This window comes from Onychostoma macrolepis, chromosome 25, assembly GCF_012432095.1.
Source record: "Onychostoma macrolepis isolate SWU-2019 chromosome 25, ASM1243209v1, whole genome shotgun sequence".
NCBI classification, from domain to species: domain Eukaryota; kingdom Metazoa; phylum Chordata; class Actinopteri; order Cypriniformes; family Cyprinidae; genus Onychostoma; species Onychostoma macrolepis.
Genome location: NC_081179.1, coordinates 11,364,939 through 11,391,554, shown reverse-complemented (window position 1 = coordinate 11,391,554; position 26,616 = coordinate 11,364,939). Strand labels below are relative to the sequence as shown.

At 35.1% G+C, this 26,616-nt stretch overlaps 3 protein-coding genes across 5 annotated transcripts in view; 1 reads left to right on the top strand and 2 right to left on the bottom strand.

Annotated features, from left to right (window-relative positions):
* Positions 1-7,444, bottom strand: part of LOC131534808 (solute carrier family 45 member 3) — a 28,843-nt gene extending 21,399 nt beyond the window's left edge. The window contains exon 1 of the mRNA XM_058767843.1: positions 6,857-7,444. The gene's annotated coding sequence lies outside the window, so the exon portion shown is untranslated. The remainder of the gene's footprint in view (positions 1-6,856) is intronic.
* Positions 7,445-9,303: 1,859 nt separating this feature from the next.
* c25h12orf4 (chromosome 25 C12orf4 homolog) lies at positions 9,304-22,737 on the bottom strand. 2 transcript variants are annotated; one of them, XM_058768026.1, is made up of 14 exons: positions 22,629-22,737; positions 22,007-22,190; positions 21,735-21,880; positions 20,215-20,396; positions 17,437-17,536; positions 17,215-17,336; positions 16,713-16,819; positions 15,389-15,586; positions 15,154-15,282; positions 13,976-14,047; positions 13,689-13,891; positions 11,982-12,039; positions 11,561-11,628; positions 9,304-10,816 (listed from the first exon to the last, which is right to left on the bottom strand). In XM_058768026.1, the coding sequence occupies exons 2-14, from the start codon at positions 22,182-22,184 to the stop codon at positions 10,724-10,726; spliced, it is 1,656 nt and encodes a 551-aa protein (XP_058624009.1). In that variant the 5' UTR covers positions 22,185-22,190; positions 22,629-22,737; the 3' UTR covers positions 9,304-10,723. The 2 variants fall into 2 exon arrangements, with proteins under 2 accessions (XP_058624009.1, XP_058624008.1); XM_058768025.1 differs by lacking the exon at positions 22,629-22,737 and having other exon boundaries at positions 22,007-22,609.
* Positions 22,738-24,404: 1,667 nt separating this feature from the next.
* dyrk4 (dual-specificity tyrosine-(Y)-phosphorylation regulated kinase 4) overlaps positions 24,405-26,616 on the top strand; it is a 35,230-nt gene continuing 33,018 nt past the window's right edge. Inside the window, exons 1-2 of one of the 2 annotated variants that reach the window (XM_058768040.1) lie at positions 24,405-24,528; positions 25,119-25,188. In XM_058768040.1, the coding sequence (XP_058624023.1) occupies positions 24,497-24,528; positions 25,119-25,188 (102 nt within the window). In that variant the 5' untranslated portion in view covers positions 24,405-24,496. The remainder of the gene's footprint in view (positions 24,529-25,118; positions 25,189-26,616) is intronic. The other variant, XM_058768044.1, reaches the window with a different exon arrangement.

The following is a 26,616-nucleotide window of genomic DNA, read 5'->3' as shown; positions in this document are numbered from 1 at the left end:
GCTGTGGTCCTTGGAGAGTCTTTAGCCACTCAAACTCTCCTTCTCACCGTGCATTAGGATGATATAGACACACGTCCTCTTCCAGGCAGTTTCGTAACATTTCATGTTGATTGGAAATTCTTAATTATTGCCCTGATGGTGGAAATGGGAATTTTCACTGCTCTAGCACTTTTCTTAAAGCCACTTCACTAATTTGTGAAGCTCAATTATATTTTGCTGCACATCAGAATTTTCTGATATATTCTTTGTTTTTTTTCTCATTGTTTTTTTTCTCATTAAGGGAATTTGGGCTTTGTTTTCCCTCCTATTTATATTTCTGTGAAACAGGAAGCCATGGCTGGATAATTTCATGTTCATAATCACCTTGGAGTGCTCAAAATTGTGAATATGAATGGAATATATTTCAGATATATTTTACTCATAAGAATTTCTAGGGGTACCAGTAATTGTGTCCAACGTGTATTTGAGAAAAAACTTTTATTTCATAATGATATTTCCCCCCATTTTAAATTCTTATTCTCTAATGAAAGCTTAGATTTTTGTGATTTAAAAAAAAATAAAAGATCAAAAGGATTAACAATGCACATTTATTTTCACAGCCTTCTTTGATCATATTTCCCAAGGGTACCAACAATTCTGACCACATGTGTAAATAAATAAAGCTGCTTACTTATTATGAAGTGAGAATAGTAAAGAACGTCTGGTCTGTATGTTTTTTTGATTCACTAAATAGAACAGCCTCAATAGATTCATTTGCTCTGGAATCAGATTACACTGTTTGCGCTTTTTTTTTTCTTCTTTCATTTAAAAGGACTGCCATACTAGATTTATTTAATTTGGAGTCAGACTACACTGTTTGTGCTTTACGTATTTTTTTTTTTTTTTTTTTTTTGATTGACTAAAAAGAACCGGCTCAGTAAAGTCATTCATCTGGAAATCAAGAGTACACTGGTTGCAGGGTATGATTTTTGATTCACTAGATTCATTCGCTCTGGAACCAGACTTCACTGTTAGAGCTGTTTGTTTTTTGATTCCCTAAAAAGAACCATCTTACTAGATTCATTTATTCTTGAATCAGACTATACTGGCTTCGCTACATGCTTTTGATTCACTAAAAGTACTGAATCATTAAAGTTAATTGTTTGGAAATCAGAGTACACTGGTTACGGTCTAGACCAGGGCTCCTCAAATCTGGACCTGGAGATCCACTTTCCTGCAGAGTTTAGCTGTAACCCTAATCAAACACACCTGAACATGCTAATCAATGTCTTCAGGATCATTAGAAAATCACAGACAGGTGAGTTTGATCAGGGTTGGAGCTAAACTCTGCAGTGGATTGGACCTCCAGGGTAAGATTTGAGGAACCCTGGTGTAGACTATGTTTTTTGATTCACTAATAACTGACTCATTTGTAGGATTGCAAAAAAGGTGGAAATTTCCAGTAAATTTGGGAAACATTCCAGAAATTTTGGAAACTTTCTATAGGATTTTTGGAATCTTCTGTGAATTTTTGGAAAGTTTCAGGAAATTTACCACCCCTTTGCAACCCATAAGAGTCAGTTCATTTGGCAGTCTGACTACAGAAAGCTGCAATTACCCAATCAAAATTAAATATTTCAGAAAGTCACAAAATCACGGTGAGTAGTCAGTACCTCTATAATTTAAAGATCTATGTGAGTCATGTAAGGATAGACATTCACCAAATGAGTCATAGTAAAACAGGTACTACTGAGCAGAAATAAAATGCCTCTCAAAATATATCAAAAACTCCTTCAATCTACTGTAGACAGCAGTCTATCAAAGTTCATTGCCCATTCTAATTCAAAAATAATTAATATAATCAAAAAATCCCAATTTAAATGAAGTTTCCGTAGGGAATGGAACAAATGGTGCCACAGTAGCAGGCGAAGCCTTGCAGCCATTCATGGTTGGAAAATTCCGTCACACAGGAGACGCAATTTGGAAATTAAAATCATTCAGGAGCTCTTTCTATGTTTACGTGCCCATCCATAACCAGGGATTGACTTTTTACTGCCTGCACCTCTTAAAACTCACCTGGTCTACTCTTGTAGACATTTATGTCATGGTTTTGGAAACTGCTGAACTCGCAGTGTAAAGTTCTTTTCAAGTAGAAATTCCAGATGAAAAGGCACTGGAATATAGCTTGGGTGTGGATGTGTACAGTCTAAAAGACACACATAAGGCGCTCAAACACTCACTGAATCAACAAAACACGGAGATGCTCCACCAAACAACATTTATGGCACAATAGCCAAGCTGAAATGATCATCAAAGCACATGGCCATACTGACTTAAATCACAGTTTATCCTTTCAAAGAGTTCAGTGCGTCTCAGATATCAAAGGTTCTTCTATCCTTTTCACTACATGAAAGAGACCTTCTCCCCCAACCCATATTTATCACTGTCGCTCAGACCCTGAGTTACTTGAAAGGATAGTAAATCACAAACTTTCATTTCATCCCCTTTCTTTTTTTCATAACTTGGGGTTTCCTGGCATATACAGAATCTGTTTATTCAACCAAAGCATCAGTGTTTATATATGAGGCTCTTCTCCCACCCTTCAGTCCATGTGGCTTTTCTCTACCAACATCTGGTCTTATCACCATGGGAAAATGACTCGAGACGAGTCTCATTTATCCTGTCCTCAGGGCCCCATGTACACCATTGTGATTTTGACCTGATACTCTGCATAAATGTATTTCTTGCTATTAGAAAAACAGCTTAGCTTTGGGGCCTCCACTGCAGACATTAAATCTGTGGATGCTTTTTTTGTGACCCGTAATGAGGCCTCCATGAAAACACTCTGAGAAAAGGTTCTAAATTGAATTATGCACAAAATGGACGTTTAAGATGCAAAACGTCTAGCAGCCACGTTGCCGATGAGCGGCAGAGGCACATTAAACACTTTCAAACAAATCCTTAAACGTAGCTTTTAAAAGCCCCAGCAAAGCATTCATGATGATAGGTTTGCAAACCTTGACTCATTTTTCTTTAGAACCAAAAATATAAACAGTTGAGACAATGGAAAGACCTAGATTGCATTGCCTAAGAATATCAGTCGGTCTTGTGCAGGGTTCAAAAATAAGGATTTTTCTGCTGGAAAGGCACAATATATATATATACATATAGAGAGAGAGAGAGAGAGAGAGAAAATGACAGTAAAGTTTCTATTTCAAATAAATGCTGTTCTTTTGAACTTTCTATTCTGTATCCTAAAAAAATATTAAGCATCACAACCATTTTCAACATGGATAATAAGAAATCTTTCTCGAGCACCAAAATAGCTGAAAATTATGTTCTTTAAAATTGTTAAAATATTTCACAATACTGTTTTTCCTATATTTTTAATCAAATAAATTGCAATTTTGGTAAGCATTTTGTAGTTATATTACATTTATATAAAACTATATTGAATACATAATAAATGTATATAAATTCACACACTTTTGTTAAACATTGCTATCATCTCTAAGGCGATTTGTTCAAGGACATACAAAAAAGTAGTCGTAGTTTCTTGTCAGTTGTTTGCGACTATACCAAACAGCATCTTTTCAAAGGATTCCAAAAATATCCTATGTACAAGGCTTCAACTCCCCAGTTCTTTGTAATAAAAGTTCTTTGAGACCACAAACACAGAGGCAGAAAATAAACAGTTGGTAGAGCGATGTTGAAACGCAGTGTTCCCACATTCTGTGTCAGTACTCAGAGGCTTTCATCACTATTGTCATCTTGCCATCATGTTATTCTACAAGTGGGAGAGTGACATGACTGAAAAAAAGCTACGTATGAACGAATCCGAATTAATGTCCTTCACATCATTCTTGCTTTTTTACACAAGATGGGTCATGAGAGGTTTGCCGGTATTCTTTGGACGATGGGCAAATAAAACCATTTAGACCGCACTGCCTCAGGCATGCAGTGCAAAGTGTTTCATCACAAAATCTACAATCACCACCATTGTCTTTAAGTCCTAAGAATACACCACATCAATCAGAGTATACTATATTTCATTTTCTAACTTGAGCAGACATCACTAGCTCAGCCTGGACTTCACTGGCAGCTCCAATTATTTACTGTAATCCAGTCCAGAAAACATTAAAGGAATGAACAACTTGAAAGGAATAAACTGAGCCAAGAGAATGGAAGGTGACTTTCCAAAGCTGGTTGGCGGCCATCCGAATCCTGCAAACTTGGCCCTTTGGTGTAGACATGGAGACATCATTCACCTTAAGCCAGCTGGCAATAGTTCTGTATTACAGGTTAGTGGTGTAAACTCTGACCTTGAGGCGAAGGGAGGCTTTCTGGAATGCATTCGTCTTTTAACGACAATTTGAGCTCCATCAAAAGAGTTTATAAAACTAGTTGAGTTACAAGGCAAGTTACAGCAGCTTAATTAGCTCAATTCCAGAAGTCAACTGCTTCTCTTCTGTTGAGATATTATAGGGTAACTAGTACAGGACAGCTCAATATGCAAAAGGACCAACAAATAATCTGAAGCAGTCCGTTTGGCCATGACTTTCAGACAAAAAAATATTAAATTTTTCCTTAGGATCATTTAAATGTCAGAAAAACTTTGCATTATAATTATTATTATGAGATTATAATTATTTTTATATTATTTTATATCGTTATAACAATTATTATAATTATATTATTATAAATTATTATTATTATTTATTACATTAAAAAAAATCTTACAGTCATTTAGTAGTCATTTACACTACTTCTCACAATAACAACAAAATTATAATTATTATTATTGTTGTTGTTGTCATTATTATTATTAGTCACAAAATAACTGTATAGTAGTAGTAGTAATAGTTCTAGTTGTTGTTATTATTATAACAACAACAACAATTATTATTACTACTACTACTACTATTACTACTACATTTCATTAATTTTTTCTTACAGTCATTTAGATTGCAAAACAACTTTTATTAATAGTATTATTATTAGTAGTAGTATTATTGTCTATTTGGCAATGAGTTCCAGACAAAAAATATATATATACTTTTTCTTAAGATTATTTAAATTGCAGAACAACTTTGCATTATAATATTAGTATTAATAATGCTTATTATAAATATATAAACATATGTAATGTAAAATAGCAAATATTATTATTATTATTACAACTTTTCATAATAATAATAATAATTAAACTTAAAATAACTAAAATTATTATTGTTGTTGTTATTATACAAAGTAGTAAAATGTAAAAGTTATTCAAAAAAAATCAGAGGATCACCATTCAACCAAAATGTGTTCTCTTGCACAGCAGTAAAGGTGCTTCAGTATAGTCTATACAGTCTTGAGGGCTGAAAGAGGAGCATGTGTAATTAAGAAAACAAAATGCCTTGACTGGCTTAAGAGGCTCTGCAGGTTGCGTGATCTGATCCGCTGTTGTGTAGTATTAGTCGAGCTGAGTACAGCTGGCCTAGCAAGGGAATTCCGGGTGAGGAACATTTCTTAAGGAAGTAGCAGATGAGCCCTGTTAGTGCTGGATCTCAAGCCCTAAAGCATCTTTATGCTCAGATAAACTTAATGAAAAAAAACCTTATTAAATTAGGTTTGTCTGTCTGGTATAAAACAAACATAGCAGAGGCACACTCCAATCTCCCACAGAGAAATTAGCTTTCAAATGTGTCATTTTCTGTTTATTAAATAGTTTCAGGCGAACAATGTCAAGAGAGACTGCTATAAATAAATACTTGTCTAGACTCCCCATAAATATTGTCTAGCTGTCAGCAGTGACTCATAATAACTGTGCTGGTGGATGGAAATGTGACCAAATATAACCACCTTTGCAGCTTCAGTTCATTCCATTAGAAAATATGAACATCTGAACCAACATGCAACATAACATGTTCATTATCTTGCATTTGGTACTAACAGACTAACTGATTTAATAAACAATTCAGTGATTATTTTATATTATTATAGTGGTATACTACATGCTTAAAATGTCCCAATAAAGGCAAATGCACATCTTGTTGTTTATTACATTATCAATTTTGATTACAATAAAGAATTATTAACCTGGATCATTCTGAGTCGAATATATTCGAATAATAGTCGGCGAGTTGTTAACGCAGAGTCTAAAGACAGTTCTCGGTTCAATGAGTCAGTTCGTTCAGAATCTTTCAGACCGATTTTAGGAACTTAAACGCGAGACTCGATCGTTTAGAGCTTGAAACGCTCTTTAATACGCCGAAATATGCCTATGACGCCCAAAAATGCTGTCTAGACAGGCAGCTCGCTATGTTTTGAGACACAGCCAAAACATGAGGCAGAGACTAAACAAAGTCTCAAAATACTTAAGTATTTACCTCCCCCACAGCCATGTGTCAAAACAGCGGGGGTTTCACCAAATGTTTACAGCTTTAGAAATGCTTCAGTTAAAAAAAAAAAAAAATCGACTCTAATTGTTAAACAGTCGATGCCACCCTGGCACTTGGCACCCCGTACAAATATAATGGAAACGCAGAGTAGGCTACAAGAAGTTTGAGAGTTTAAATGAGTCAAGCTTTAAACGTTAAACTTCCCAATGAGCAAACCGGCTGTCTGTTTCTACAGTAATAAAAACAAGCTAAATTAACCCTCATGCAAACAACGCTAGTCTGTGTGTTTGTATAACGGTACAAACATGTTTGCTGTTCTCCTCTCCAGTGATTTTATGCGGCGCGAGCGTTATCATGCAGGAAGCGGAAGTTATTTTGATTCAATGAACAAGTTTCTCGCGATTATCACTCAATCTGAAACATCTCTTAGCTCGACCACTCATATATACTATATAATCACTAATATAGAGAAGGGAACAGGCTGATCTTACCTTCCAGACGCGGCTCTCGTGTGCTTCCACGGACGCTCCGCTGTTTCCTAACTTTGTGGGAAGGACTCCGTGACGTGCTGAAATTATCCGGGAAAAAAGGCATGAATCACTGCTCGGACCAGGGAGGTGTAGAGAGGATGGGTTAAATCCTCGCATTGAGCTCAGGTCAGCCACCAAAGAAGAGAAAAAAGAGCACGGAATTTCACTTTGTTCAACGTTTTGAGAGCCACATCCGAATTTTACTTTAGACACAGGGACTGTTTTCATTCAAGTTCCTGAATTTGCGTCTGAAAAACAGTTTCTAATTTTACTTATTTTCAACAAAATAATTGCGTTTCTATTAAATGGATCAATATACTAAAACGCCCAATATATAATATAGTAGTATATAATATAGGCTATATATAATATATTATAGTACCTACAATAGCATAGGCTATAAACAAACCATCTTGCCAGCCTGAGAGACCAACTCAAACCAGATTAGGCTCAACAGAGTTATTAATCTAAAATATGGAAAATAGTCTTTCTTATTGAGTATCTATCTATCCATCCATCCATCAGTCCCTCTATATCTACCCATCTATCAATCCATCCATCAGTCCCTCTATATCTATCTATCTCTATCCATCCATCAGTCCCTATCTATCTATTTATCTATCTATCTATCTCTATCCATCCATCCATCCATCCATCCATCCATCCATCCATCCATCCATCCATCCATCCATCCATCAGTCCATCCATCAGTCCCTCTATATCTATCTATCTCTATCCATCCATCAGTCCCTATCTATCTATCTATCTATCTATCTATCTATCTATCTATCATCTATCTATCTATCTATCTATCTATCTATCAGTCCCTCTATATCTATCTATCTATCCATCTATCAATCCATCCATCAGTCCCTCTATATCTATCTATCTATCTATCTATCTATCTATCTATCTATCTATCTATCTATCTATCTATCCATCAGTCCCTATCTATCTATCTATCTATCTATCTATCTATCTATCTATCTATCTATCTATCTATCTATCTATCTATCTATCTATCTATCTATCCATCAGTCCCTCTATATTTATCTATCTATTCATCCATCCATCCATCCATCAGTCCCTCTATATCTATCTATCTCTATCCATCCATCAGTCCCTATCTATCTATCTATCTATCTATCTATCTATCTATCTATCTATCTATCTATCTATCTATCTATCTATCTATCTATCTATCTATCTATCTATCTATCTATCCATCTGTCCCTCTATATCTATCTATCTATCCATCTATTCATCCATCCATCAGTCCCTCTATATCTATCTATCTATCTATCTATCTATCTATCTATCTACCTACCTATCTATCTATCTATCTATCTATCTATCTATCAGTCCCTCTATATCTATCTACTTATCCATCCATCCATCAGTCCATCCATCCGTCAGTTCCTCTATATCTATCTATCTCAGCAATCAATTATTCATCATTTATTGGTTTTCCCTAATTCTTATTTTTCATCTTTTACATTTAAAACAAATGTTTATTTTTATTTTTTTACTTTTTTTTGTATTATTAGCTTTACATTAAACTCCTGAAAGACCTGCAGTTACTTCACAAACCCCAGTGTATTATCTTATTGAAATCAATGTCAAAAGTATTCTATCTATCTATGCCCTAGCAACCAGCTAGAACACTACAAGAAAGCTACATTTATATATATTTTTATTGTGCTGTCTTCACGTTGGTCTCTGAGAGGAGGAGCTGTTACTGCAGACATGCATATTTAACAGAACAGTCCGTGCCACTATCAGATCCCATGAGGAATGTCTGGGCCTGGCTTATTCTGCTGTTCAAATGACATATCGCAGAAAACTATGTTATTAAATTGAGTGTCAGCTTCTTTTGACAACTTAATCACCAGGAGAATAAACTTTCCAATTATTGTTTCTACCCTTTTGTGACGACACATGTAGACAGTGTGCAGATGATAAGCTCTAATTAAAATGAACACATCCTACACTCATCACACAAACAGGAGAAGGCAGTCCATTGGGGAGGGCTTTCAATGTTTCGGCCTGGCTGAATAAACAGTGCTCTATCAGGCACAGTTGTTGGATGGTAAGGGCTCAGATGGCTAAAGAGCAGGGCTGTGACGTTAAAACAGCAAGTGAAGAGGGGGAGGTGGTTGTGCTAGACGGGCCCGCTGCTGAACCTGCACCTATGTCCCCTACCCCAGGCAGGGGTAACCAGAGACCAGATTCCACCACTAACTGATACCAAGAATGTGAGACATTTGGTGACACATTTCCTTAGCACAAGCTCTCTGAGTTGAGTACCAATGACAGCGAGACTGCAGGGCCATTAGGGACTGATTGAGTTCACTTTGCTACAGACACTCACAACCGATTACTGTCAGACTTTCAAAATCCTTCTTCACTTGAATTAAGATTGTAATAATTTAATTTAAAGCACTGCCATCACAAAATCAGACTTAAGCACCTCTTTTTTTTACTTTGAGGTCATTCTGAGGTTTTGAAATCAAATCTTTGCATAGCTACGACAGGAAACACTGGCATTTAACAATGCCTTGGAAAAACAGTTAATCTTCAAAAATAAAGCATATACATTTACCCAAATACGAAATAAAACAGTTATGGAATAAGCATGTGTCCTGAACTCCTGAAACATTGGTGTCTAATATTTTAAAGCAGTCAATGCAATTTGGGAAAGAAATCAATCATATCTTTATGCGTGTACAAAATATCAAATGTAGCCCCCTTTGTAATAGTTAACATTTTCAGAAGTAACTGTAATTTACACATTTTTTCTTAGCAATTGTTACAGATTACAGTTACATTTATTTTGTAATTAAATAACGTAATTCCGTTACATGTAACTAGTTACTCCACAACACTATGTATATACATAGTGAACTAAACTCATTTCATTATCAAATAGAGTGTACTGTATTTACAAAACTTTGACATTTCACAATGAACATGTAATTAGCATGTCAGTAGTATCTGACAAAAGGCTAATATAGATGCAAATGCTTTAACTCTCAGATTAGCCGTACTTTGCTACTTTGTATGCTAATATCCTCATTAGGAGGAATCCAACAAAACAATTAACAGACAGTAGTTAATATACAGATTTTCTTTGTAAAGGCTTTAAAATATATATATAATACAAAATTGGACATCATTTTCCCACTAGCCTGACCAATAAGCCTATTAAAGGTTAGATTTACAATAATAAAAAAAAAAAGTTGACGCTGTTTTTAAATTCCCCACTTTCCAAAGATTAAACAGTTCAAATATAACTGTACACATGCCAGGGTTTACAACTGGCACCTAATATACAAACACATGGTAAATCACTTAGAATGCTTGGAAGGTTGGTTTCATTTGACATTTGAATCAGCAGCTTTGGTTACCTTACACTACATGTGAAAGCTACCGAATACAGCGCCATCTGGTGTTTGTGGAGAGGAACGATGACACAGGGGCCAAAGGTGGTCGACTGCAATGCAGCACAAACACACAGCTTGTCTTGGCATTACCTGTTTCCCACGCAGCGTTAAGTAAACAGCACTCACAGTATGACAACTCTGAACACTTCCCTCATATTTAATGCGTTTTTTGATGTGGAATGCATGTACGAATCTGTAAATTCCAGTGAAAATTCATGACTGAAATAATCAGGACATAGCGCTAAGCCACTTGTGACAGGATCGCATGACAGTGCATATCAAAACAGCTTACGGTTTGTACTTCTCTGAAAATTAAGAACCTAAAGTGAGAAGATATCCTCCGTATTGCCAGCTACAAGGGCTGATGTGTCTGTGTGTGGCTTGTTTAGCGTTTTGACGTTAGCGTGAGCGTCGAGGAGACTCTGAAGATCTGAGGCAGCATGTTGCTCAGCTGGTAGAACATCTCCTCTGAGATACTCTGATGATAAAAAAAATCAGAAAGACAGATTGATGCCACATTCTTAAACCGCTAAACAATTTCACTTTGTTAGTAAATAAAACAAATTAAGCAAATACTCCATCAATCAAAAGTATGTTATTTTGCAATTAAACTGACAGTAAAGACTTTTACATTGTCAGAAAAAATAAAGGCTGCTCTGTGGAACTTTCTATTCATCAAAATGAATCATGGTTTCTATTTCTATTCTAATATTAATTATTTTCACCATAGATAATAATAAACGTTTCTTTAGCAGCAAATCATTATATTAGAATGATTTCTAAAGGATCATGTGACACTGAAGACTGGAGTAATGATGCTGAAAATTCAGCTTTGCATCACAGGAATCACTTTACATTTTAAAACACAGAAAACATTCATTTTAAATTGCAATGGTACTTCACATTATTACTGTTTTACTATATTTTTACCAACCAAAACAGTAGTGTATACATACACAGTGTAAATATACAGCGTGTGCGACATCTAGACAGAGTTTAGGGGAGTTATTTTAAAAGGTGCTAAAGAGTAAAACAAGCAGCTGTGAATGTGAAGAGTCCCCTGAGCCAATAAGCATGTGTCAAACGATGGATACTATTGTTTGAAAATAAAGACTGTATTATAATTTAATTTATCCCATTGCCAGTAAAGTGCATTTCCTGAATAGTCACTTATTAGCATTGTTATAGGCATTGTTGTACTGTCCGTGAGGCCAAAATGTACCTGTGGAACAAGGAACTGGACAGTCCGTGAGATTCCTCCATCCCAGGAGGCCATTTCCATCATAAAACCTGGAATAGCCAAAGAGATTTAAATTCTTGTATGCTAAGCATTATTACATTATTTGAGATAATGGAGAAAATGTCTTATTTGAAATGGTAGGCATGTAGATGTGAAAAACACTGGACAAAACTGATAGGAAAAAATACTACAAATTACTATTAGGAAAAAAAAATAATTTTCAAACTTAAAATATATTATAACCCAGGATTAGATCAAATAAGTTCCTAAAATGTAATCCAATGCATTTCAAATTAAGGAGAATAATAAGCAGAATGTAAACAAATGTGATATAATGATATAATATATTGATAATCAATGACAGTTTTTGCACAGTTTATGTTTGAGATCTTTACTTGCACACCTTTCACACACTTGAAGACCAGCTCAGCCCGCTTCAGACACCAGGGAATGGTCATCTCCTGTACAGACAAGAAAAAGAGAGAAAAGAAGTCAGACTGAGATAATATTGAACCATGTGGGTAACCAGGTTTCAAACATACCAAACCACTCTTTGTAGAGCAACATTTGCAAGTGAAGAACTTTCTCAAGTAGGACTATTCAGATGTCCAATAAATTTCACTTTGTTCTTGAATTTAGTTACTCCTAATAAAACCATATATTTAATATTTCCTACCAAATAAACACTACAGATAAATATAATTTTGTGATGGCTCATTCATGTGTAACAGAAATGTATAAATGCAGCAGCCACACCAATCTTGCCGTTTTCTACAAACATCCACAGTAACAATTATTTTACAGACATACGTCCTAAAAAGAATCCTGTCCGAATCGAGCTTAAGACCTCGGCTTTAAATCCATCCTTGGTCTTTGGCTGGGAGAACACACAGTTCCTGTTCAGATGAAAAACATTTCCTGAACACTGAACATTCCTCAACATTGGCCTGTGGTCAGAGAGGCTGTGATTGAGGCTTTCATTTACCCACAACTTGGTCAGTCCAGACGGCCTGATCCAAAATGGACCATTTCTAAATTAGACGACAGAGTTTTGAGGTTGAGCATCCTAGTTAAAAAAAGACAAATTAATCTGGTTTGATCCTAAAGATAAAGAGTTGAATTTAATCAGGACACAAAATACTGGTTATCGTCCATTATTTCATTTATATGTCAAATGCTGGTTATAATACTGGCAGATATTAGATATTTAATCGCATATGCTCTTTTCCTATTTTTATAAAAATTACCTTTGCTGTCATGTTATGCTCACTTAAAATTATTCTTTAAAATCACTAATAATTTTAATAACATGAATATCAATTTTTTTGCTAAATTATAATGCTGTAATGCCCAAGTTTACTCTTGCATTTAAAAAGATTCTTTCTTTCTTTCGTTCTTTGTTTATATTCATTCATTTTAATAAGCACAAAATAGTACAGAATTGTTTCTAAGAGACAGCATGTCCTTTTCATTTGCCGCACATCAATGCAAGTCAGATCACATGCTTTGGCTTGTTAATAATTTACTGTAATTAAGTGTGCACAATGATGCAATATTTGCAAGGATTATAGAAATGCATACTGAATAATAGAAGCACAGACCACAATTGAATAAAAATGCCTTTTGCTTCTTGAGGGCAAATTCATCAGATGAGATGTAGCATGACGCAGGTGGTTAAGCTGGAACTGGAATGTTTTGTTTGGCTGTTTGTTTGCCTATGCTAGAACTAGATGCCAATGTAAAGGCCAAATCCTCAACAATTCCCACAAAAAACAAACAAAAAAAAAAACATTTAAATGAGGGTAGTTGGCAGACGAAAGCTCTGGAACACCCTTAGAATGTAGATTGTTATAGATTCCAGTAATAGAAAGTTGAGGCTCGGTTGGGTTTTTGAACACCCTACGATATTGGCAATGTCCTCAACTACCATTTTTTAGAGATCAACAATGCGTGCAACAACTCAAAAGCTCAGAATGTGGACACTTTCAGGGATTTAAACCTTGAAACAAAAAATGTCAAATGTTATCATAAGCCACTGTTTGTAAATTTATACAAAATAGTTCAGCAATAAAAATGTTTCTGTAGTGAAGGACCATGTATCTACTCTTACCTCCGACATGTCATGCACCAGCAGTAGTGGGATGGTGATGGTGGTGATGTCATGCGTGCAGCAGACCTTCAGGATGTTCCTCAGGCCCATGATGGCTGGGTCCCGGGCTGTGATGTTTCCCGAACGCACATTATCATCCACACAGAGGTGAAACACAATATGAACCTCAGACAGGTTTGAATGGCGTGTGATGTAGAATTCACCTGAAGAGAAAGAGAGCACAGTATCCTCCAGTGTTACGACTAATCAAACAGAGCGCTAAAAGCATGAGACAATGTTTAAATTACCTGGGAGGATATTGGAGGAATTTCTGTCCATGATCTTATTTTTGTCTTCATTTCCTCCATTTCTTGGCATCTCTATAAAACAAATTCAAGAAGTTATTCTTCACTTTTAAGTTTATATTTATGATTATTTTCCACAACGACTGACATTAGATTTATTACTTTCTGGACACTTTTTTTTATTATTATTCAAATCAGCATGTCAGTGCAACAAATACATAATAATAAAATACATAAAAATTTATATAAAAAACTTAATTTACAATTTAAACAATATATAATTTTTACTGACATTACAGAAATCAAATTAAGGAGGAAAATGTGCTTAACTGTCATATTTTAAAAAAAAGAGCTAATTTTCTACAAAAATAATAATAATGAATAATGAATAATGAATAAAAATAAAATAATGAATTTAACGATTTAAAAAAATGTAAATCTTAAACTTAAATTTTAGTAAGACAAGCAGGCTGCTGTTAACTAGGGTGGGAGGATGTGCTTAAAAATAAATGAAAAATATTAAAAAATATATCAATTAATAAAATACAAATCTTTTTTTGCTTCATGAGCACTGAAGAAAGCATGGGCTGAAACGTCTGCTCTCTGGTCTGTTTTTAATACACTTTGCACTTTTGTCACTTTTGCATATGAAAAATAAAAAACTATATTTTTGGTCTGTTTGAATTTTTCAGTGTGTGGAAAAATTTGACTAAAATACAAATCTTAACAGTATTACACCCCAAAATAAATTGATTTAATTTTTAAAAAAAACATTAAAAAAAAAAAATTTATTTGATCAAAAAAAAAAAAATTTAATAATGTGACAATTACCATACAATAAAATCTGAATCTCGGAGGTTCACTTCACTGCAAATCACTTAAAAAAACCCCTAAAAGATATTATTATGGTAATGCGTTCTCTCTTTCAATAAAAGTTATGTAACAGTGTTCATTAGATATTTAACAGTTATTACAAACAGTTAGCAAAATGCAAAACTGTACCAGAGCATTTCACTTTCTGCATGTTGAAAAAATGTGTATCGCATTTCATTGTAGCTAGTCCCTGTCGAATGAAACTGAACACTTCCTCGCGGTAGGACTGAAGTCAGATATGTGATGGTGCAATGCAGAGGTGCTGGTTTTGGACGGTCACAAACACACACAGTTGTTGTGTCACTCACCGGGCTGCTCTCTCTGCTTGCTGCTGCGCTGAGCTCGAGCGTACAGCACCACCTGCTGGATGATGTCCAGCTGCTCGTCCACTCTGGGGAAGTGGAAGTCTGTGCACTCCTGAGACACTGTTGCAAAGTCTGATGCCATAGGAACAATGGGAAATGTTATTGTTGTTTATATTATCTTTTAGATTTTGACTTCTGTTGATCATTGCAACGAAACGCTACAAATTAGATATGATACCTCTCTTGATGCCGCTGTACGAGTTGACTCTGTTGTCGACCAGCAGCACAAGGCCGCAAAGCGATGTGGAGTACAGCGAGAGAGCGGTCTGCAGTCGCCGTAACTTCACCCCGCTGCTGCTGTGACGACGGTGCTTACAAAAGTCCAGAACATCAGATCGCACCAGACGTAGATTGTGCATGGTCTTCAGCTGAGCCCCTTAAAGACAAGTATATCAAACAGCTTTATCTCTTTTTATCCATTATATTTTGTTTATTTAAAAATTATATATGGTTTGATGTAATTAAATATTCAATATACACTACCCTTCAAAGCTTTGGTCTCTAAAAAATTTATAAATGTTTTGATAGAGGCCTCGTATGCCTCTCAAATAAAAGGCTAACTTTTAATTGATTAAAAATGTAGTAAAATAGCAAAATTGTAAAATATTATTATAGTTTAAATTAACTGTTTCCTATTTTAATATTTGTTTTAAATGTAATTTATTCCTGTGATGACAAAGCTGAATTTTCAGCATCATCACTTTAGTCTTCAGTGTATTCTAATATGCTGCTCTGGTGATCTAGAAATATTTCTTACTATTACCAATAATTAAAAAAGCTGCTTAATATTTTTGTGGAGACCACAAAACATTTTTTCTTTGATGAGCAGAAAGCTGAAACTTACAGCATTTATTTGAAATTAAAAATGTTTTTAATGACAACTTTGATCAATTTAATGTGTCCTTGCTGAATACAAGTATTCATTTCTAAAAATAAATGCACTGACCCCAGACTTTTGAACGCTACTGTATACTAGTCATTACTGGATCATTTATTTGTGAATTTTCTTTATTTTTACATTTAGATTACCTTTGTCGTCATCTAACATGCACTTACTAAACCTCTTAGTCAATCTGCATTTAATAATATAATGATAATTAAATAATGTATTTAATACATTAGCAACTTAGCTAAAATAATATGGATATTTCCATTTGTATAACAAGCTTATGTTGTTACAGAGAATTTAAAACCAGTGCATCCTTAACATATTTATGTACCCTTAAGCCACTAATGACATTGTACTAGATAATAAACTATCAAACATTAGCATAAAAAAATATCCAAGCAAAAATTTAGATAAACTGCATTTGGACAATTTCTGGTTGCCAAACATTAGTGGATCATGTCTACTACATACACAAAACTTAGTTTATAATGAGCTTGAGAGACAGATTGGAAACACATTGGAAGTGGGCGCATATTACCATGGCAGTTTGTTGTATGCGGGTATTTTTATGAGCCGTTTTGTAGTGGCCAATGTTTCCAAGGAAACGCCATACCTAAGTGGATGGTGAAGCTCTCCTCCAGCTGTCGCTGCTCCTCGAAGAGCCGGGCCCCCGCTTCCCCTGCCTCCCCCAGCTGACCGGGCTGCACCTTGATCTCCTCACTGAAACACAAATAACAGGCTCAACTTCTGAAGCTCTTAAGCGTCCATCAATCACAAAGATAAATACAGTTGTTTTGCCATTGGCTTAAGTGTAACACTATTCACTCATGTGCTAGACGGTGTCAATGTGTCAAAGCGGGGATGTCGTAAAATGTAATCAGAACTGAAACTGCATCTAATGAGGTGGCAAGAACATTCATATCTGAATGAAACTGAATGAAATTGCTAAAACGGGATTTCTTGAGTCATAACCAGAGGAATATCTGTGTCAGCTGCGTCTTTGAGGATGTTCCATTCTGCTCCTCTGTGTCGATTCCCACGACTATTCACCTCCCAGCATAATCATTTATCAACTCAATTCCATCAGTATCTTTAAAACTTTGTCTTTCACTCACTTTATTGTACTGTTGTTGGGGTTCTGTAGGTCCCGGTGGAGCTTCATCACCCATTCCTGATACTCTTGTTTCTGGATACCTGTGACTTGCTTCAGTTCACTGGCCCACTTGTTTTCCAGCACCTTCCCATTACAAAAACAAAAAACAAAAAGAGCAGTCAGGAGTCATTAATATGTTTTATATTATTGTTAAGTTTCAATCTGACTGTCGGATTGGTCTTACTTGCTGTGCATCAAAGTGTTGGGCAGCCACGGTATTCACATCCTGGTCACACAAGGTCTTTCCCAGCTCCTGCATGACTTTGTTCATCTCAACAGCCTGTCTGTAAGGACAAATTCAAGTATTTCATATACATTATAGTAGGAGTCAAAAGTTTGGACATTTTGGACATGTTTCTCATGAAGAAGCTTAAATGCATGATGAATCTCATTTATTTAACATTTTCTATAGTAATAGAAATAATAATACCCAAACATTTACATACTAATAAAACCCATGACTAATAAAATCTATATTACGAGTATATAATAAATCAATAATTAATAAACCGTAATTCCATAATTCAATAATAATTCAATAATGAATAAAACATTTTTAAATGAAATTAATACCTTTATTCAGCAAAGATGCGACCAATTGTTCAAAAGTGACAGGAAAGACATTTATAATGCTACAGGATGTTAAGGATTTCTATTTCAAATAATGTTCTTTTTAACTATGTATTTATCAAAGATAAATAGAAATGATCTTATTTAATTTAATCTATCTGTAAAATGTATCATGGTTTCCATAACAATACTGAGCTCCACAACGGTTTTAAACACTGATAATACGGTTTTGTTTTTGAGCAGCAAAGCAGCATAATATTATTAGAATGGTTTCTGAAGGATCACGTGACACTGAAGACTGGAGTAACGATGCTGAAAATTTAGCTTTGCATGACAGGAATAAATCATATTTTAAAATTTATTGAAGTAGAAAACAGTTCATTTAAATTGTACCAGTATTTCACAATATTACTGTTTTTACTGTATTTTTGATCAGATAAATGCAGCCTTGATGACCATAATAGACTTCTTTCAAAAACATTTTAAAAAATCTAACTGACCCTGACTTTGGAACTGTAGTGTACAGGTGCATCTCAATAAATTAGAATGTCGTGGAAAAGTTATTTTATTTAAGTAATTCAGCTCAAATTGTGAAACTCGTGTATTAAATAAATTCAGTGCACACAGACTGAAGTAGTTTAAGTCTTTGGTTCTTTTAATTGTGATGATTTTGGCTCTCAACAAATTAGAATATGGTGACATGCCAATCAGCTAATCAACTCAAAACACCTGCAAAGGTTTCCTGAGCCTTCAAAATGGTCTCTCAGTTTGGTTCACTAGGCTACACAATCATGGGGAAGACTGCTGATCTGACAGCTGTCCAGAAGACAATCATTGACACCCTTCACAAGGAGGCCACAAACATTCATTGCCAAAGAAGCTGGCTGTTCACAGACTGCTGTATCCAAGCATGTTAACAGAAAGTTGAGTGGAAGGAAAAAGTGTGGAAGAAAAAGATGTACAACCAACCGAGAGAACCGCAGCATTATGAGGATTGTCAAGCGAAATCGATTCAAGAATTTTGGGTGAACTTCACAAGGAATGGACTGAGGCTGGGGTCAAGGCATCAAGAGCCACCACACACAGTGGCTACAGTTGTCGTATTCCTCTTGTTAAGCCACTCCTGAACCACAGACAACGTCAGAGGCATCTTACCTGGGCTAAGGAGAAGAAGAACTGGACTGTTGCCAGTGGTCCAAAGTCCTCTTTTCAGATGAGAGCAAGTTTTGTATTTCATTTGGAAACCAAGGTCCTAGAGTCTGGAGGAAGGGTGGAGAAGCTCATAGCCCAAGTTGCTTGAAGTCCAGTGTTAAGTTTCCACAGTCTGTGATGATTTGGGGTGCAATGTCATCTGCTGGTGTTGGTCCATTGTGTTTTTTGAAAACCAAAGTCACTGCACCCGTTTACCAAGAAATTTTGGAGCACTTCATGCTTCCTTCTGCTGACCAGCTTTTTGAAGATGCTGATTTCATTTTCCAGCAGGATTTGGCACCTGCCCACACTGCCAAAAGCACCAAAAGTTGGTTAAATGACCATGGTGTTGGTGTGCTTGACTGGCCAGCAAACTCACCAGACCTGAACCCCATAGAGAATCTATGGGCTATTGTCAAGAGGAAAATGAGAAACAAGAGACCAAAAAATGCAGATGAGCTGAAGGCCACTGTCAAAGAAACCTGGGCTTCCATACCACCTCAGCAGTGCCACAAACTGATCACCTCCATGCCACGCCTAATTGAGGCAGTAATTAAAGCAAAAGGAGCCCCTACCAAGTATTGAGTACATATACAGTAAATTAACATACTTTCCAGAAGGCCAACAATTCACTAAAAATGTTTTTTTTATTGGTCTTATGAAGTATTGTGGAAAATGTCAAATTTTCTGTCCAAATAATTAGTAATTTTATCATTTGCTATGAAAAAAACGTGCACAAATAAAAGCACTCCAACAATTTGCAATTAAAGCTGCAGTCCGTAACTTTTTTGTGTTCAAAATTTACAACATTTATATAATAAGCGAGTATACCATGAATCCATTTTCCAAACCGTGTTTTTGACTTGTCCTGAATCACTACGGTACACCTGTAATAAGTGTTTATATTTGGACTATTTTAGACTGGTTCGGGTAGGTACCGCTGCGGAGTAGCCCAGTACCTGCGTGACTCATCATAGACATAAACAGAGAGAAGCAGCTCTGGCTACAATTTCGGCTAGAGCGCCAAATGTCACAGACTGCAGCTTTAAGCAGTGCATATTATTTCTGACCTTTATGCTTGCTAATTACTCAGTATGGCAACATTCTGCATTTATGTTGTGAGGTCATTATCCAAATTACACTCCCTGGTATTTTTCCTCATAAAACAGAATTCCATCTCATAACGCCCTTCTAGACAAACCTCTCCTGAAGTTTCTTGAGCTCCATGTCTCTCTCGCTGATGAGCTCAGAAACACTGACAAAGTAACTGTGCTCCAGGTTGAGAAGAGTCTCTGAGGCCGGGGAGTGGATCAGTTCATGATAAACACTTGCAAAATCCTCGTCCCAGCTGGCTTCTTCAGGACGGGCGTGTTCCAGTGTAGTCTACACACAGAAATGATCCAAAACACAGACATTTAGCAGACATCCACAAGAGTTGAGTACCAACTAGTCGAATATTTACTTAATACAATGTAATTAATCAATTTTGTTCATACTTTGTTTCTAAATGAAAGCATAAGTTGTACATCTATTTTAATACTTCACGATTAGCTTTTGCCCTCATACTCTGAACATGCAGAACAACCTGGAAGCTTAATTACTGCTCTAAATAAAAACATAAGAATCTTTTTACGCAAACAACCAGTTGGTCGTTAAAAGGCCATTTGATGGGCTTGAAATAGATTGGAGAGCATCCATGTGTATTTGTGTATGGCTGCTGTAAAATGTAAATGGTTATCCTGTGTGCATAGCTTGAGCCAACAGCGCTTCATAGGAAAGGGAGGGGGCGGATTCTGCTTTCTTTTTATAAGCTCGCTGGAGCAAGTGGAAGCAGAATTTAAACTGCAATACTTTGAAGTGCTAATGCAGTTGACCTTCTTAAAGGTGGAAATAGGACAGATATTCAGATTCAAAGCAATTTCGTGTGTGGGCAGAGTCAGAGTGATTTAGTGGTTTAAAAGACAATTCATATTCAGTAATATTATCAATTTAATGGCACTGAGAACAAGCTTGAGCTAAATAATGACAATTGCCTTCTGTAGAGCTGCTTACAGCTGAATAAAACTCATTTTTTAAACTCATGATTGCTGAACACTGACATTGACTGAACTGAATTGAAACAACATTGAACTAAACTGGGCTGAATATGAATAATAATGACACTGTATCTTCTGTAGAGCTGCTTTGCAGCTTAAATTGTATTTGTTTCACAACATTAACATTGTTATTTTCCTTTATTAATGTGAAGCTGCTTTGAAACAATTTTTGTTTTAAAGCACTATATAAAATTAGAAATAAATGTGACTTGACTATTAAATGATAGATTTTTAAAAAGAAATTCATTTAGAATTAAAAACAGAAGGGTGCAATTTCTCTCAATTGTATTTTTTTTTTTAATGTTAACACGCAAAGAAAACTATAAGTATGACATCAGTAGATTGTTTTCTCCAAAAAGTCTATAATATAAAGCAGATAAGCGAAAACACATGAAAAAAAAAAAAAAATCATATTTTATTTATTATTATATTATTTTGTACTGTATTATATCATGTAGTTTTATTATATATTATAATAATTATTACACGTAATTACATATTTTAACATTTAAAGAAAAAAGGATGGACCTTAAAAATTGCTAATGTATGTAAAAATGGTGATGGTGTAGGAGGAATGCAATGATACAATATTATTTAATCATTTAAACTGAGACAGTGCTCTTACCTCAGAATAGGCCTTGGCCCACGAATTTGTAAGTTTGTTTATGTCGACCTCTCCGTTAGTGAGTCTCTGCAGGGCTGCTTCTGCCTCCCGGTCATAATCCACTAACGTTTCCCTCTCTATGAAACTAACCAGACTGTTTTTCAAGTCTAAAATCAATGCAAAAAAAGTTAGAGGATGTACAGTAATTCATATTTGGTTTGGAAATAATGCATTTACAATCTGAGAGTTGAATCTGATCATATACATGCTCAAATAAATGTTAATACAATTACCATTTTCTACAAAACAGGGGATTTTATGAAGCAGCATAATCCGCCCATGAAGATCATTGACATTTTCTTTGAGAGGGAACTGAAGTGGTACTTTGAGAACACAGTGCTGTGTTCCTGCCTTAAACTCAAACATAAACTCCTTTTCTATTGTATTGGTTTTTCCTTTGTTTTTCCTCATCTTCACCTGCATTTAGAAAACAGACATAACGATAACGGTTTTATAGTATAGACGACAGATACAGACGTAATTATGCATAATAACTATGAATGCTGTCTAGGTAGGGTAGCTTCCTAGGTGTTGCACCGGAATAGATAAACATAAATAACTCTGCCATTGTGATGTTATGTAGCCAGAAATTCTCGTTACACAAACACAGACGTAAGTTTCCGTTCATATAAGCACACCATTTCAATTATGTGACTAACAAATGCTATTCAACAACAGCTCACATCACATGAATGAACTGAGCGCTAAGAAACGAGCTCGTGCTAGTCGACGAAACCACAACATACTAATGAAATATATTCGAAAATGAAGCGAAGCAGAATTATACGGTTATTATTCGTGCATTTTCCAGTAAATTCTCCAATATTATGAGCTTGCAAGACACTTCCTGCTTACCTCCACTTGTTTCACTCCGCTAGCTGTCAGCTGATCCGCTAGTGTGTGATTAGTAACAGCAGATTCCACACGAAAAGAGAATCGTGGTTTGTTGTAATTTCATTTTTAAAATATTTCCGCAATAATTACTACGCAATACTTCAGACCAACATACAAAGTCAGCTAAATATTATTTTGCTGAAAGTGTTTCGTTCAACACAAAATCCTGACGAAGGGATTTCATATGGTCTAATCAAAACAAAAACTATTTTTGAATTCTCTCCTTTTTTTTTTTTTGTAAATTTAGAAGCAAACACTGATGAAATGCACATTAATCACATGAAATATTATTCTTGCACACGAAAATGTTCATTTTCACCTAAATACAAGCAAGCATAGTTTCATCAGATAAATACTATTAATATAATAACTATTAATGTATAATTAATCCCTCAATTCATCATTGGTCATGTTTTTAAAGATCATGCTCACATGCATTTATAACTAAAACTTTATTTCCCCACAAATTACCTATTAATATGTTCCATTAATATATGTTTGTGTCCACTATCAACCCCCTTCGTGCTGCTGCAGTAGTTTAATATTAGTATTTTGTGTCGTTGTATCATTGAGGATGGGATACTGTTGTCAGTGAACAGAAGCATGAGGTGTGAATACAGGATTTGTTCTCTGTTACATAGACAAGACCTGTATTAAAGATGCATGCTGTATCAGTTACAGGTAGAGTGACACATTTGTTGAGCTCTTTGTCTCTTGAAGCCTAAATCACGCGACGGCACTGTCTCTTTTCAAATCCTCACGAGGAAAATATGAGGGCATCATCACACCATCATGTGACCTGAGCTTCAAGAAAGCAACAGAAACAGCTGTAAAATGTAATTGCTTTGATTGTTATTTCTACTATATACCATATTTTAAAATCAGTGCATACACAGGCATCCCAGAAGAATTATGTAATTTTGTCTAAAAATCATGAACACTGCCAACACATCTCAAGTGATGAAAATTGCATTTAAAATATTTTTGGAGTAAAATTGACTTCATGTGTCATAAATACATATAATATCAACATACTATTTTCACACCTTTTGCATATTCTGACAAAATTACAGTTTGATAGGAAATAATGTGCATGCAATATAATATGAATATAAAGTTGTTGTTTTTGTCCACACATTATGTCTTTTCATGGACACTGTTGCAAACACATTAACTTTTTAGAAAACTTGATTGTTTGTTCTAATGGAAGGGACAGTCATAAAAATAGATATAGCCTAAATATTTTCCATATTATAAATATTGACAGGCAATGATTCATATTTATTATTTTAATGGATATTTATATGGTAAAACAATAGAAATCATACTGCATATCATGTAGCTTTATAGGCTTATTATGTGTTTGCAACAGCGTCAGTGAGAAGCTTGAGAATTATAAGAGACATAATATGTGGGGGAAAAAAACATTTATATTCATATTATATTGTACGCACATCATTATCATGCACATACAAATCGTAAAAAAAAAATCAAAAAGAGATTTATTTAAAAAAAAACAAAAAAAAACATCACACACCTTGCACACATTTACAAAATTTGCAACATTTGACTGTGTCTTTAATGAACAGTTTTATCATTCCAGAAACATTCAGGGTATTTCTTGTTGTATAATCTCGTTGTCGCCATGGTTACGTCGACCACCACAACAAGAGGGAACACGTGCGTGGGAGGCGCGCCCCCTGCCTGCCGCCCTCACCATCAGTTTCACTATGCGCGCTCCCGTTTACTACAGTACACACTTCTCCATCATAAAGACTGCATCTGAAGGATATTGACATAAGCGGATGAATTTTCGTACACCCTAATGAATGAGGGCTAGTGATCTGACTATGGACAAAAAGTAAGTAGGAAACTGCTAATTGTGTTGTTGTTGTTTTTTCTTTCTTTTTTTTGTATTTGCTCAAAATTGTGCAAGTTATACAATCTGAAAAGGCTTGTGATATTGGCAGAAATATTCTAAAGCTTATGATGCCGTATAAAGAGTTTGTAGAAAACAAATCTGTAGAGAAGATAATGCATAGAGGCTATACGAATAAATACGTTTTTAACCAGCTGGGGTCACTAGTAGCTTGCAGTATAGCTTCCAGCACTGATAACTGCTGGTGTATATATTTAGTTGAACATATGAATATATACATATATATATATATATATATATATATATATATATATATATATATATACATATTCATATATGTAATTAAAATGTAATTCAATTACATAAGAACAATTCATTCATAGAACCTATACAAATTAGTATTTATTATGAATTTTCAAAACTTCACATTTAATTTAATGTGTTAATTGATGTTTCTTTGTAATTATTATTGAAATTTACAGCAGTTTCTGAGTAAAAACTGATTCAGAGTAAATACACCGTTTTTTACTCAAAGCATTTTCTAAAACAGAGATATTTTTTGCTTTGAACAGAAAAGCTGTGAGGAAGAAACTAGAGACGCTCATGAAGGAGAAGAACATTAGTCTTCCTTTGGTGAAAAAGGTAGGTGCACTTTAATGCATTGTCCAAAAAGGATGAGTCATAACTTCACGCAGCACTATGTGCACATAAATAAACCTCTGCTCATGATGGCTTTAAAAAAAAAAGAAAACTGAAGCTTTATTCAGTGATAAAATAAGATCTTCTGCCCAGCTTACATGCATAGACAACTACAGTCAAGAACAATTACTCATCCAAGGCATGCGTTTGGGGCATATGGATCTGTTTGTTGGACCAATGGCAGACTGAGAAGTGTTTGGTTTGCACAGATACACAATAGTCTACCTTTGTTTTGAGCACAGCTCTTTCTTAAAGACTTTTCTTTTCTTTTCTTTTTTTTTTACCAGTCTAGTATCCTGGAGATACTCTGATGCAACAGCAAACCCATAAAGCAGTTACCATGTAATGATATGAAACTGTGGGTACCTGTTTCTGCATTTTGCTTAATGGCTGACCTGTTTTTTTAGACTCAGCAATCTGCCTCCTCAGTGCTGCATGTTTTTTGAAGGGGTAGATTTAACAAAAAATGACAACTGTGGTGAATAAATGAAGATATCATTTTCAATCTGAACAAGATCCTCACATTAATACGTCAGCTAGAGGAAAAACTGGAACGTTTGTTTTCTGAAGGAGCGCATTTCAATCAGAGTGAGAGGCAGTTTAGACCTTGAGGCAGCCGGGTTTCTGAGAGAGACCCCACTTCTGCTCAACAAGTTACGCTGCCATGGAAACAGCTGCCGCTTTGAAAGGTGGACTGGTGCTGGTTTCAATTCTTTTAGTAGAGGTGTTGTGTTCCCACCACTGCTTTGACTGCAGGAGAGATTCACTGAATGTGGCACATCTGAACATGGTGCTGTGCTATCATTAGCTCCGGTTTGCGCGAGGAACATACCGTCCATCTATACTTACTGCTACATATTTTTTTCTAATTTAAGCCTGGGAGGATTTATGTCATGCTATTTATAAATGAATGTAAAAATCTTTCTTTTTTATATATATATAGTTTTGTTAAGATTAGGGTTAAAGACTTTTTCTGTGAGTGACTATGAAAATACTATAAAGCATTTCTCAAACCTTTTAATAGCAATTATCTAAGGCACCAAACAGGGAAAAATATCAATCAATTTTTATTTATGTTTTCAAGAGCCATCTAAAAACTGCAAAAAATATCTGCTATATTAATATATTTGTGATTTACACCGAAAAACATTATTAAGCATTATTAATAATGAAACATTACTGGAGAAAGACACTTTTAGGGATCATACTGTAGCAGAATGCAAAAATATAAAAAATAGAAAGAGCAAGGTACAGCGACATGTTTTTACATTGAAAAACAATAGAAAAACAGAAAAGTGTAATGCAAAAACACGTTCTTTGTCTGAGTTAGCTATATATCTTCAGAAAACAGTTCAGTTTAAACAGACAGAT